Source organism: Lipotes vexillifer, unplaced genomic scaffold (assembly GCF_000442215.2).
Source record: "Lipotes vexillifer unplaced genomic scaffold, Lipotes_vexillifer_v1.1 scaffold738, whole genome shotgun sequence".
NCBI classification, from domain to species: Eukaryota; Metazoa; Chordata; class Mammalia; order Artiodactyla; family Lipotidae; genus Lipotes; species Lipotes vexillifer.
Window position 1 is genome coordinate 578,319 of NW_006769699.1, and position 14,478 is coordinate 592,796.

At 38.5% G+C, this 14,478-nt stretch overlaps 1 protein-coding gene across 1 annotated transcript in view; it reads right to left on the bottom strand.

Moving 5' to 3' along the window:
* ARHGAP21 (Rho GTPase activating protein 21) overlaps nucleotides 1–14,478 on the bottom strand; it is a 128,411-nt gene that overhangs the window by 61,661 nt on the left and 52,272 nt on the right. The window contains exon 3 of the mRNA XM_007445863.1: nucleotides 13,671–13,695. Coding sequence (XP_007445925.1) covers nucleotides 13,671–13,695 — 25 coding nt within the window. The remainder of the gene's footprint in view (nucleotides 1–13,670; nucleotides 13,696–14,478) is intronic.

Here is a 14,478-nt window from a genome sequence, read left to right on the forward strand (position 1 = left end):
GGAAAGAGCCTACCTGCATCTTTCACTAGTTGTGAAACAGCAATCTACTCCATCTTGTACAAAATATCCTTTCAAAACATTTGGAAACTGTTGAACACATTGAAAGCTATCACCTTCTCCCCCGTGTGTATATATACCTATATATCTATATCTATATCTATATATGTCCTTGTCATCACTGTCCTTTACATCTGGTGCTCCACAGTGTTTTGCTTTGTCCTATTTACTCAGAAGACCCTGAAGCCCTCCTTTCCCGTGTTTCCTATCTGTCAAATGAAGAGAAACAAAATAAATATATTGAGTTAACCTGTTGCTGGCAACATATAATATAAAAATCACTTATTACCTTTGTGTGTGTACACGTGTATGCGAGTTTATACATGTGTGTATATATTTTTACAGTAGGAAACACTGCCCATAATAGCAAACTACAAATAACTTGGTAATTTTATTATAACTATGTTGATAGAATAAAGTTATTTTAATAAGACAAATACATGGGTGGCAAACCATTCACTGGAGTATCCATATATTAGCAAAGTGAGTGAGTACAGGGAATACATCACTTATATTTGCACCATAGTGTATATGCACACAAAGTCCAGCTACTAGAAAACTACCTCCTGGGACTTCCCTGGCTGTCCAGTGGTTAAGACTCCACGCTTCCACTGCAGGGGGTGCGGGTTCAATCCCCAGTAGGGGAACTAAGATCCCACATGCCACACGGTGTGGCCAAAAAAACAACAAAGAACAAAAAAAGAAAATTACCTCCCCAAATTACTACTAATATCATAATATACGTCCAGGTTAGAACTCATCTTAAGGGCTTCTGCACTCAGCAGGCAGAGGAAAAAGCCCAAGTCTTGTCCAGTCTTGTCCAGTTAGGAGACTTTCCCCACACTGAAGAGTAAGGGTAGGGCTTCCCTGGTGGCGCAGTGGTTGAGAATCTGCCTGCTAATGCAGGGGACACGGGTTCGAGCCCTGGTCTGGGAGGATCCCACATGCTGCAGAGCAACTGGGCCCGTGAGCCACAACTACTGAGCCTGCACGTCTGGAGCCTGTGCTCCGCAACAAGAGAGGCCGCACCGTGATGAAGAGTGGCCCCCGCTCGCCGCAACTAGAGAAAGCCCTCGTACAGAAACGAAGACCCAACACAGCAAAAATAAATTAATTAATTAATAAACTCCTACACCCAACATCTTCTTTTAAAAAAAAAAAAAAAGAGTAAGGGTAACTGGAAAGAATGTTCCCACCAACCCAGAGGCTACCTCAGTGCTAACTAAGCAGAGTAGGGGGTAAGGGAAGGGAAACCGATCTCTAGGATGTAGCTAGAGGCCAAATTTCACATAGATTTATAGGCTAAATCAAGTAATAGCCTGGATCTGGATAAAGCAAACAACAATCTTTTATCCTAGATCTCAAAAAATCTTCAGTAATGATATTTGAAGGTCAATAAACACAAAATAGTCAAACATCCACAAAAAACACAAAATACTCAAACACCCACAAATAATAACAGCAACAACAACAACAACAAACTCCAAAAACACAACACCCTCTGAGCTAGAACCACCAGGAAAAAAAAAGAGAGAAAGAGACCCACAAAGGTTTCTGATAATGGAATCACCAGACAGAGATTATAAAACAACTTTGCTTATCATGTCTGAAGAAGTTTTTAAAATAAGCCTAAAAATGGTAAAGAGGAAACTATAGGAAGTGATCAAACATATTCGGTGCACTATCCTAAAGAACTTCTAATAATTAAAATTTAAAATGCAAACAGCTAAAAAGAAAATTATTGAATATACATAGGGAGAAATTACCTGGAATGCAGACACACACACACACACACACACACAGAGAAGAAACAGAAAATTTAGAAGCCATGGGGGGTTGAGTAAGAAAACCTAACATATGTTTAATTGGAGCCCCAGAAGAAGAGAGCATTGGGTTACAGGAGGACACAGGTAATATGTGATGAGATGCTGGCTGAAAATTTCCTAGACTGATGATAGACATCCATCTACAGACACAAGAAGCTCAATAAATCCCAAACAAGAAAAATAAAAATATATCCTCACCTAGACTCATCATTACAAAATGGCTAAACATCAAAGATACAGAGAAAATTCTTATTTATTTATTTATTTAGGCTGCACTGGGTCTTAGTTGTGGCACATGGGATCTTTGTTGTGGCATATTTAGTTGCAGCAATGTGGGATCTTTAGTTGGGGCAATGCTGACTCTTAGTTGTGGCATGCATGTGGGAACTTAGTTCCCCAACCAGGGATTAAACCTGGGCCCCCTGCATTGGGAGCATGGATTCTTACCCACTGTACCACCAGGGAAGTCCCTATAGAGAAAATCTTAAAAGCAGATATAAAAAAAGTTTGCCTTCAAAAAATCGATAAACCAAAATAGGAGAGTGAAGTCCAGGGAGCCCCATGTTTTGCACTGCTTTTCGCCTTCAGGCAGATTCTGCTTCCAAAGTAAAGGCTGAGACTGAGAAGCTGTTCACGGCCTCCCTCGGTCTCCAAGGGTCAGGGACACAAACATGGACGTTGGGGTCCAGCAAGGAAGAGGGCCCTGGAAAACACCATATGCTTTCAGTTGGGCCTCCCAAGGAGTACATACAGCACGTGAGTAGGGCTGCAAAGGTAGAAGCCCAGCCCTGTCCTGCCAAAGAGAACACAGCTGACTGCCAGCCCCAGCCTGGACCCACCATCACGTTCACACTTGCCACTCCCCCGCCCCCGAAGCAGGACTCCTCTAAGGGACAGTGTTGGTTTGGGGACTCCTCTCTGGCCCAGCACAGGCCTTCTGAGAACTGTGCTGCAGTCAGGGCCTTCCTACCAAATCCTTCTTTTCCTCTCTTCTTTCACAGGCATCAGACCTGTATCACAGTCTTAAGTCTTCCCCATCCTTTCCTGCTCCTTTCTACAGGCATTTCCCCCAATTAATCTCTGCCATGTCTAATCTTGTCTTGCCACCATTTCTGTCTTTGTGTCTGCTTCTCAGGGAACCCAAACTGATACTCCAAATATCAAAAGGACCAAAGTCCACCTTTATGTGAAGCAATCCTTGAACAGAGATGCAAAAATTCTAAATAAAACAGAAAGTCAAAACTGGTAATATATAAAAAGTACATACATTAGGAACAATCTTCATTTAGTTCTGTAATGCAAAGTTGGTTTAACATGTAAAAAATAAATCAATATAATTCACTATATTGAGACTAAAGGAAAAAAAAATCAAATGTTTATTCCAAAAAATGCAGAAAAATTCAAAACTCAATCATGGGAGAGATACACCACATTCATAGATTGAAAGATTCAATACCTCAAATATTTTCAAATATTCAACACTGTAAATAATATAAAACCAATCAAAATTCCAGAAGAATTTGTGTGTGTGTGTGTGTGTGTGTGTGTGTGTGCTACTGTAAATGGACAAGAACAGCCAATCCAATCTTGAAAACAAAATTGGAAGACTTACTCTACCTAACAGCAACACTTATTATATAGCTACAGTAATTAAGATCACAGTCTTGCAGCAAAGAAAGTGACCAATGGAATAGAACAGAGTTCAGCAAACTTTTCTGTAACGGGCCAGATGGTAAATATTTTAGCCTTTGCAGGACTCATACAGTCTCTGTCGCATATTCTTTTTTTTTAAACAACCCTTTAAAAATATAGAACTAGTCTTAGTTTGGAAGCTGTACAAAAATGAGCCACATGCCAACCCCTGGAACAGAATATGGTCCAGAAACAGACCAAAACATATATAAACACTGTATGATCAAGGTGGTATTACAGAGCAGTAGAAAAAATAGACTTTTCACTAAATAGTGCCAGGCCAAATGCATATCAGTATGGGGAAAAATTAACCTTGATCCCATACCACATATAAAAATAATGAATTACAAGTGAATTGTAGATTTAATCGTGAATGACAAAACAATAAAGCATCTAGGAAGATAACACAGGAGAATATCTTTGTGACCATGGAGTAGAAAAAAATTTCTTCAATAGCACTCAAAGTTTTAACCATAAAAGAAAAGATTGATAATTTGGACTACATTAAAATTAGGAACTTCCCTATATCAAAATTACTAATAAGAAATTGAAAGGCAAGTCACAGCTGAATATCTGCTAAATATATAACTAACAAAATCTTCAACAAAAATATTTAGACTCCTACATGTGAATTATTTTAAAAAGCACTGATAGCTAATAACCAAATAAAAGGTAATCGACTTCATCAGTGTCAAGAAAGTTTAAATTAACCCAATCCACTACACACTCACTAGAATGGATAAAATTAAAAAGACTGACAAATGCCAAGTGTTAGTGATGATATGGAGCAAGTGTAATTCTCATACCCTGTTGGTGGCTGTGTAAATCAGTATAATCACTTTGGAAAACTTTTTAGCAGTATCTACTAAATGTGACTGTATGCATACCTATGAGTCAGTAATGCCATCCCTAGATATATATACCCACCAGAAATGAGGACATTTGTGCACAAAGTACGTGTAATAAGATGGCTCACAGTTGCACTGTTTGAAATAGGTAAACACTGGAAAAAATCTAAATGTCCATCAACAGTAGACTGAATAAATAAATTGCATATGTTCTTTGTGTTTTAAATCAACTTTATTATAAGTTATCTAAGATAAAATGTACCCATTTAAGTACACAGTTCCTGAGTTTTGACAAATGTACACACCCGTGCAACCACCACCACAATCAAGATACAGAAGATTTCCATCAAGCCCAAAACTTCCCTTGTGCCTCTTCCTAGTCAATTCAGGCAACCACAGATTTGTTTAGATTTGTCTTTCCTGGAGTTTCACATAAATGGAATCAGACGGTATGTACTCTTTTTGCACTTGGCTTCTTCACTAATCAAAATGAGTTTGACAGGAAAAGCGTGAGCAATAAACGTAGATAAATTAGATTTCATCAAAAGTTAAAATTATGTGCATCAAAGGACATTATCAAGAAAATAAAAAGACAACTTACAGAATGAGAGAAGATCTACGCAAATCATGTATCTGATAAGGGCCTAGTATCCAGAATATATAAAGAACACTTCTAACTCAAACACAAAAAGACAAACAGCCCAATTTAAAAAATGGGCAATAGATTTGAACAGACATCTCTCCAAAGAAGATATAAAAATGGCCAACAAGCCCATGAAAATGCTCAACATCATTAGTTATTAAGGCAATGCAAAACAAACCAAAAGGAGACACCACTTCATACTCGATAGGTTGGTTATAATAACCAAAATGGAAAATAACACGTGTTGGTGAGGATGTAGAGAAACTGGGGTCCTCATATATTGCTGATGGGAATGTAAAAATGGTGCAGGTACTACGGAAAACCGTTTAGCAGTTCCCCAAAATGTTAAACATAGAATCACCATATGACCCAGCAATTCCACTCCTAGATATACACCTCAAAGAATTTAAAATAGGAATGCAAACAAACACTTGTACATGCATGTTCATAGCAACACCAATCACAACGGTCAAAACAGCCCAAATGTCCATCAATGGATGAATGGATAAACAAACTGTGGTACATACCTACAATGTAATACAATGTAATATTATTCAGCCATAAAGAGGATGAAAGAGGAATGAAGTACTGATATATGTGACACACAGACAAACCTGAAAAACATTACACTAAGTGGAAGAAGCCATATGAAAAAGGGTGCATATTGTATGATTCCATTTATATGAAATATCTAGAATAGGTTAAATCCATGGGGACAGAAAACAGATTGGTGGTTGCCAGGGACCTGGGGGAGGGGAGAACAGTGAATGACTGCTTACTGGACATGGGTTTCCTTTTGGGGTGACGGAATGTTTTGGAACTAGATAGAGGTGGCAGATGCACACTGCATACATGTCCTTTAATTCTCTACTAAATGTCACTGAATGGTCACTTTAAAAGGGTGAATTTTATGTTAGGTGAATTCCACCTCAAGAAAATAAATGTTTTTGAGATTGATCCAAGATGCCCTGTGTAGTCCATTATATGGATATACCACAATTTGGTCATCAATTCATATGTTGATTAATACTTAGGTCGACTCAATCCAGTGTTTATTTAATATGAATAATTTGAACATTTCTGTACAAATATTCTTGCAGGCATGTTTCATTTATCTTGGGTAAATACCTATAAGTGCCCTTATCATTTCACAAAAATAAATTAAAAAAACCAAAACAAAACAAAAACAAAAAAAGCGTTATCAGTCATAATATAACTGAATCAAAGATGAAAACCAACTGCAGACATTAAAGCAACGATGCTTTATCCTTAAGCCCAGCAGACTTAAGCCAACAGTTCATATTCAATTATGAAGATAAAGAAGAAAACTAAAGAAAAAGTATGATATGCTAATTCTATGTTAACAAAATTATACCTGAATTTTGAATCAGTGATTTTTTTACTTTTTTTTTTTGGCTGCATTGGGTCTTCATTGTTGTGCACCGGCTTTCTCTAGTTGCAGTGAGAGGGGGCTACTCTTCGTTGTGGTGCACAGGCTTCTCACTGCGGTGGCTTCTCTTGTTGTGGAGCACGGGCTCTAGGTGCACGGGCTTCAGTAGTTGTGGCTCGTGGGCTCTAGAGCACAGGCTCAGTAGTTGCAGCGCATGGGCTTAGTTGCTCTGTGGCATGTGGGATCTTCCTGGACCAGGGCTCGAATCCGTGTCCCCTGCATTGGCAGGTGGATTCTTAACCACTGCACCACCAGGGAAGTCCCTCAGTGATTTTCTGAATACTGCTTGACTTTCAAGGAAACAGAACCCTCTTTCTTTCACGTTTTCAAGAATCAATTATGTGAGAGTAAAGTTCTTTCTGAGAAACTGGGGTGGGGTTTGAGAGAAAACTCTAGAATCAAACTGTCCAACTCTACCACTTGCTAGTTACTTAGACACTTTGTGCCTCAATTTCCTCATCTTAAAAATGGAGATGAGGGGGCTTCCCTGGTGGCGCAGTGGTTGAGAGTCCGCCTGCCGATGCAGGGGACACGGGTTCGTGCCCCGGTCCGGGAAGATCCCACATGCCGCGGAGCGGCTGGGCCCGTGAGCCATGGCCGCTGAGCCTGCGCGTCCGGAGCCTGTGCTCCGCAACGGGAGAGGCCACAGCAGTGAGAGGCCCGCGTATCACACACACAAAAAATGGAGATGATAATAATATCCACCCCAGAAAGCTGTTGTGATGATTAAATGAGTTAATCCATGCAGACTCTTAAAACAGCACCTGGCACATTGTAAGTTAGCTGCTTCCGCCACCCGGTCACTACCACCACCATCACCGTTACCACCATCATCGTCCTCATCACCACAATCACAGCCATCATCACCATCACCATCATCATCACTCCGTCACCATCATCACCAGCATCACCACCACCACCACCATCATCATCTTCATCATCATCATCATCATCATCATCACCACCACCACCATCAACATTTCTACTTTGTAAAATATCTTCAAGACAGTTTAAGACACCTGTGGTTGTTCAACTGAACAGCACTAGAAGTTAATAAAAATATGCAGCTAATTAGTATATTTACCTAACTACCAGAGAAACTCAGGGCTCAAATAATTTACCTGTCAATACAGTTAAAAATGGATCCTAAGGGGTTCAGTTAATGTGCCTTCCCAAAGACAGCATGAGATCTGTGAAGCCCACTCGGTTAGTATTGCTACATTCCAAAAGTAACATGAACACAATTCTGACACCCTACCACCACACCACAGACCACAGACCTACCCATAATAAGAATTTCTTCTTCCAACCAATTTTCAGGTCCATAATTTAGTGTTATATTATCCTGAGGGAATAGGTTTTCAATCTATTAATGGAAATCAACGGCATAAAATATACTCAATTTTCTCAGCTCTACAGAATTTAGATCTTCATTAAACTGAAGAACATTTGATCTCTAAACATAGTGAGTGCTGTTCATTAAATGATGGACTAGGCCAATTACATTTCTCTCTTGGGGAATTTGGAATTATTATGATGAGAGAGGAAGGAAGGAAGAAGATACAGTTAGGGCTGTTCCTTCCACAGAGGTCAGCATATGAGACAATCATGTATAATCAAAATTATTTGTGAATGTCATTTAAACCATCCTGTAAGTAGCAGAGTTTAGGCCTTTGGAGGATCATACGCCAAGATTTTGTTGCTGTTGTCTGTGTTGTTACTCTGCATTTAGTTCCTTTCCAGGTCCTAATTCTGGTGTCTGGGGCACCCCGGGTATATCCTACAGCACTTGACTTTGAATTTGGAGATGTCTTATTTGTTTCTTAGAATTAACACATCTTTCCTAAGGTGGCCTGGCAGGGGCAGGGGGTTCTATGTCTTGCCACTAAACTATCCTTCATTAGAAAACTCTAACACGGACTACAGAGCTGTTTGTCAGAAGTGACTGCAATCACAAAATACAAATTTTTACTACTGAGAAAGTATATAGAATTCCCAGATACTTTTTTTTCTATTAACATGCTTGAATATAAAGTTTAATGCCAAAGTAGAAATCCACCAGTTATTGAGCATCTAACAAAATGACATACACATTTTAGAATATTGGAAGTGTCCCTACAACTAAGCTGAGGTAGACTTTTTCTCATAGAATAAGTAAAGGAGAAATAATGGTAATTACAAACCTTCTATTATTCTTATTTTGATTATTTATGAATTTATGATTTAAGGGACAACAGGACGTCAGCAAGATAGCAATTATCCGCCAGCATTATTATCACCAAAAAATATTTTTCTACCTTAATGGCCTTTCTCTTGTAAACAGTATTTGCATTATAGCACAGAAAACTAACCAATAAGAAAGAAAAATAACTTTTAAAACACGAGAGGACACATATATACAAGATATAAGAAATAATATATAACAGAATGGAAAAGTTGGGTAAAGAGAATAATCAGAAAAGTAACTGGCAAAAGAGACTCCACTGAGGTACCAAAAGGAAAGAACACCAAACAAAACCTTTCAACCGTTCCACAGAATTCTGGCAACACAGCAGCATCTCTTAGGAGCTTGAATACAATTCTGGGAATTCTTTTCTCTCCAGTGATTCTAGACTCTGACTCGGATCATTATACCGGAGGTTGGGATTCTATTTCATTAAATAAAATTCATATAAAAGGATTTCGTAATCTCAGTACGCTTGAAAATAAGTCTGAAAAGGAAATGAGACTATAAAATAAATATTGAAACATTCAGCTGAGTCAAAATAATAGATTACACGTCATCTGTCTCTAAATAGGTTGTGTTTTTTAAACGGATCTATAAATAATTGTTCACAAGTCAGAACATATTTTTCACATAGAATATGTTCTGACGGATGATCTGATCAGTTTATCTGAAATGGTATTATGAGTACTAAACGTAAGCTAAGTAGGCCTCTGTAGACCAGCCTGTGACTCCCACTGCCAACTGGGATGACGAAAGCAAGCCTGGCCCAGGGAGGCAAAAGGACACAGAGAACTAGGAACTCTTTAAACTCATTTAACTTTCCAGGTCCACTGCCAGCCAGCTATTCAGAGTCCAGTAACAAGTGGTGGGTGCTCCTAGAAGATGTCTGGGGCCTCTGAACTTGGTGCTTCCCTGACCTTGTAGTGAATTCTTTGTCTTTAAGTGTTCACACATATGGAACAGGTTTCCTTGTTTTGGGGTTTTTTTTTTTGTTTTTTGGCCGCGCCATGCAGCATGTGGGATCTTAGTTCCCCCACCAGGGATCGAACCTGCACTCCCTGCATTGGGAGTCCTAACCACTGGACCGCTAGGGAAGTCCCCCATGTTTCCCTGTTTTTAACTTTCTCAACCCAGAGACATTTCACAGAGTTAATTTCCTAACATAGTAAATATACCCTATATTTATCTACTAATTCTTGACCCTATGTAAGTCAAACTATTTTTTTTAAGTCAACAGATATAAAATCGCACAGCTTAAAGAAGTTGGGCTTCAGAGTTATACATGCCTGATTTGGAAGTCCAGCTCTGTCACTTAGCTGTGTGATCTTGGGCAAGTTACTTTACGTCTTTTTCAGCCTCAGTTTCCTCATCTACAAAATGGGAATACTGTCTCACACCTCACAGCACTACAGTGAGGATTAAACAGCATAATAACATATATTATGATTCCTACTATAGATTAAGTCCTCGATCAGATATTAATTTCTACCACCCTCCAAAAAATAAAAAATCAAGTAGTTCTCCTTTCAGGTATATTACAAACATATCATAAAATAATTTCTTTAGATACTCTCATATCTTTTTATAGTATCCTTCTTAGGAAGAAAACATACAGATGTTCTGGACTTTATAAATAATCTTACTTTGATGGACCTTGCTTCGTAAGAGGTAAGGTGTTTGAATTTGTATTTTTCTTATTTTAAAACCTTAGTTATGCTGTGTTTATTTTAATTATTCTACTGGCCTTTTAAATTAAATTGTTAACCTAGCTTATAATTATTTTCTCCCTCAATCTGTTGGATTCCTGATGATAAGATTATTACATTTCAATTATTTACATTCTTTGATTTTTTTTCTTTTAGCTATTTTATCTTCTAGTTATTAATATACTGATTGACTCTATATTTTCTTAAACTAACATTTTTCTTACTCATGATTATTCCTTCATTGACAACATGCAATGCCAGTAGAATGGCCAGATAATTTAACCTCAAACTACAGTGGTAACTCAATTCAGATCAAAATTCAGTTGTGAGGTATAATAATCATTAAAGATCACTGGATATGTAGTCCTTAATATCCATTCTTCTAAATGGTCTGAGTATTGTCACCAGATCAAGCCAGACTCTTGGGGACCTGTACAGTTGGGCCATTGTTTTGGTATCCATCACTATAACCCAAGGTTCCTCAACACTGGCACTATTAACATTTGGGCCGGATAATTCTTTGGGGTGGCGGGGGCGGGAAGGGGGATGTCCTGTGCATTGTAGGATTCTTACCAGCATCTCTGGCCTCTCCCTGCTAGATGCCAGCAGCACACCCTGCCCCCCACCCTAACTGCGACAACCGACACTGCCATGTGTTCCCTGGGGAGCAAATCTGTCCCCAGTTGAGAAGTTCTTTACACTAAATTGGACCGTGGGGTTTTGAAATCAGCTTACATTGAGAAATCTCTTTAAAAATAGTCATATAAAGGGATGGCACTGAGGATGTTACCTATTATATTATTCTTTGTTTCCATTAGGAGGAACCATAGGAGAAATGTGTCTCAGACCTCAGGGCAAACCAGATGTTGTTTTCTTATGGATAATGCGAATCCTTGGCTAATCCTTAAATAATAATCCATCCTTCCTTCCTTCCTCCTTCCCTCCCTTCCTTCCTTCTCTCCTTTCTTTCTCTCGCGCTCTCTCTCTTCCTTTTTTTCTTGCCACTGGAAAAGCTCAGAAGCAAATTGATAGCCCATCTTTGATAACAGTGTAGGATCTACAGCACGCATTTATGTGTACTACACCTCTCAAATGTCAGTTTAATTCATTTTTCCTCCCTGAATGTTTTAATCTTATTTTTATCTTACTATAATACATGCATGTGGACACACTTTTTTGAATGAGATTAAGTATAAATTAATAAATAAAATGTTATTTAAACTGTAATTTTTCCCAGCAGATGACACCCTTTAGTCTCACTTTATCATGCCTCTCCAAATCTCCTTCTGTTAGATCTAGATCTTCCAAGTTTTCCCTTACAAATGTTTAAGTCTATTATCTCCAGTCAAAGCACATAATGAAATGTCACTTCAGTGAATGGATATGTCAGAAATATAATCATCTGAAGAATAAAGTTTTATAACTAAGTCCCTCTACATTTATTAGCAGTATATCTCTCCCAGTAGAAACTAGAACATGACAGGCATGAAATTCTAGGCGCTGTGTGTCTGGTAGGTAGTCCAGGCATCAGTACATCACCCTGTAGGATGATGGGGAGACAGAGGACCCATGTCTAGTACATCACTCTGTAGGATGATGGGGAGACAGAGGACCCATGTCTTCTTTTCTCTTGCCTATCGTGGTTTTGTCAGTCTTCCCTTTCCCCACTAAAGCCAAGTAACATTTGGAATCCATCCTGAGCCCTGGTGCACGACAGATGGTGACCCTGTGCAAGGAGTGGCCCATCTTGCACAACGGTGACAACTATGAAGGGTCCTACCTCACCCTACACACTCATTACTTTTGATAGTGCTGAAAGAAACCATTTTCCTCTCAGTTTAACCATTCCAAGACCTCAAATCAGATACGGGTATTATAAAGGTTCATTAACACGTGAGTGGATAAACAATTTATGGTCTATGCAAGCAAGGGAAAAACCACTCAGCAAAACAAAGTAGTACTATTAGTACCTACACTTACAAAGTGGTGAATCTCAAAACTACTGTGCCAAAGAAGATGGGCTGAGAAGATGTATCTTTGAAAGATACAAAGAGTACACATTGTATTATTCCGTTTATAAGAAATTCTAGAAGAGGCAAAACTCATCTGTAGTGACAGAAAGCAGATCAGCGATTGTCCAGGGCCGGCAGAGTGTTGACAGCAAAGCCATACAAGGGAACTTTATGGAATGACAGAAAAGTTCTTTTTGATATCACATCTTGATTGGAATGGTGGTTTCCCGTTACATATTTATCACAACAAAACCTTAAGTATAACAGTACACTTAAATTACGTGCAAATGGGTATTCTTGCAAAAAATGCATCACTTCAAACTAATAATAAGAAAACATCAAGACAAAACCAAATTGAAAGACATTCAAAACAACTGATCAGTGCTACTCAAAATTATCAAGTCCGTGAATTACAAGGGAAGACTGAGGCACTGTCACAGACTAGAAGAACCAGGGGGGTGTGACAAGTGAATGCAATGTGAACTCCAGGAACAGAAAAGGGGAAAAATCCAAATAAATCCTGCAGTTTAGATAGGAGTGCCTTAATTTTGTTAATTGTACCATAGTTACGTTTTTAACACGAGGGGAAGTTGAATGAAAGATATAAGGAAACTTTTCACTATTTTTACAACTTTTTAAACATCTAAAATTATATAGAAATAAGTTTTCTAGATGGGTGCTTTTTATTGTGTATACATTTTAATTCATTAAAGTTCATATAAGATTGAAACAAAAGTAAATGGCAGTTTTTAAGAAATAACCCCATTCCCAGCCTTTTAAGTTCATTAAATATGTTTAAATCAAGAGTAAGACTAACTACAAGAACCAAAATACTCTACTTCTCAATATTTGAACCAATAAATCTAGCAGATAAAACACACACTAAAAGAATCACTAAATTTAAAAGACTACTAATTGAATAAAAAAATCTCAGAATTACTTCCCTCAGAATCATGATACATTCCCCCACATAACCACTAATATATAAATGACAATAAAATCATCACACAAATTATGGTGACACAATGGAATCCATAAAATTTTGAAGTCTACGGTAAAAACGTTTAATTTCTATGACTCTCACATCTAAGGACTGTTGTTATATATTTGGACTCCAAAAATTATATCATCTCATTGAATATTACTTAAAGACTGGAAGGGCATGGGTAAAAAAATATTCAGAGAAAAATTAAACCTTTTATAACATACCTCCTCTGTTGCCATTTTCTTCATCCTACAAAATAAAAATATACATATTCATATGTGAATAATGTTTATAACTGGTAAAATCACAGTGAGGCTCAATTCAAGTCAAATTGCCCTCCCCAAAATGTGCCAATTACAGTCTCACTAACAGTGCCTCTTGCCAGAAGGAGGAAGCTGTCACACACAGAGATGGGAAGGCTGTAGGTAAAGCCAGTTTATGAGGAGGACAACAGAGGCTTCTGACATACTGAGTGTAAGATGCCTAAAATGGACATCCAAGGAGAGTTGTCAGAGGTAAACAGCTGTACAGAGAGGGCCAGGCTGGTCATCTCTTATGTACTATACATTGAAAAATGGGCCTTTAAAGGCTATTACGGGACCCAGAACTGTCTTTGGATACATTGGCTCCAAATTGGTATATATTTAAAACCTTGAGCTTTATCTATTTGGTTGCTTTCATTGCTACCAGGCTGTCTTGCTGCCATGTTATCTACCTCTAGCTGGGAAAGTAGAAAAGCAACTTTGAAAAACTAGCATAAAAATACATTTATTCAGGGCTTCCCTGGTGGCGCAGTGGTTGAGAGTCTGCCTGCTGATGCAGCGGACACGGGTTCGTGCCCCGGTCCAGGAAGATCCCACATGCCTCAGAGTGGCTGGGCCCATGGGCCATGGCCGCTGAGCCAGTGCGTCCGGAGCCTGTGCTCCGCAACGGGAGAGGCTACAACAGTGAGAGGCCCGAGTACCAAAAAAGAGGAAAAAAAAAAAAAAAAAAAAAAAATTTATTAAAATTTTTTTGGAGCCTCTCCAATAA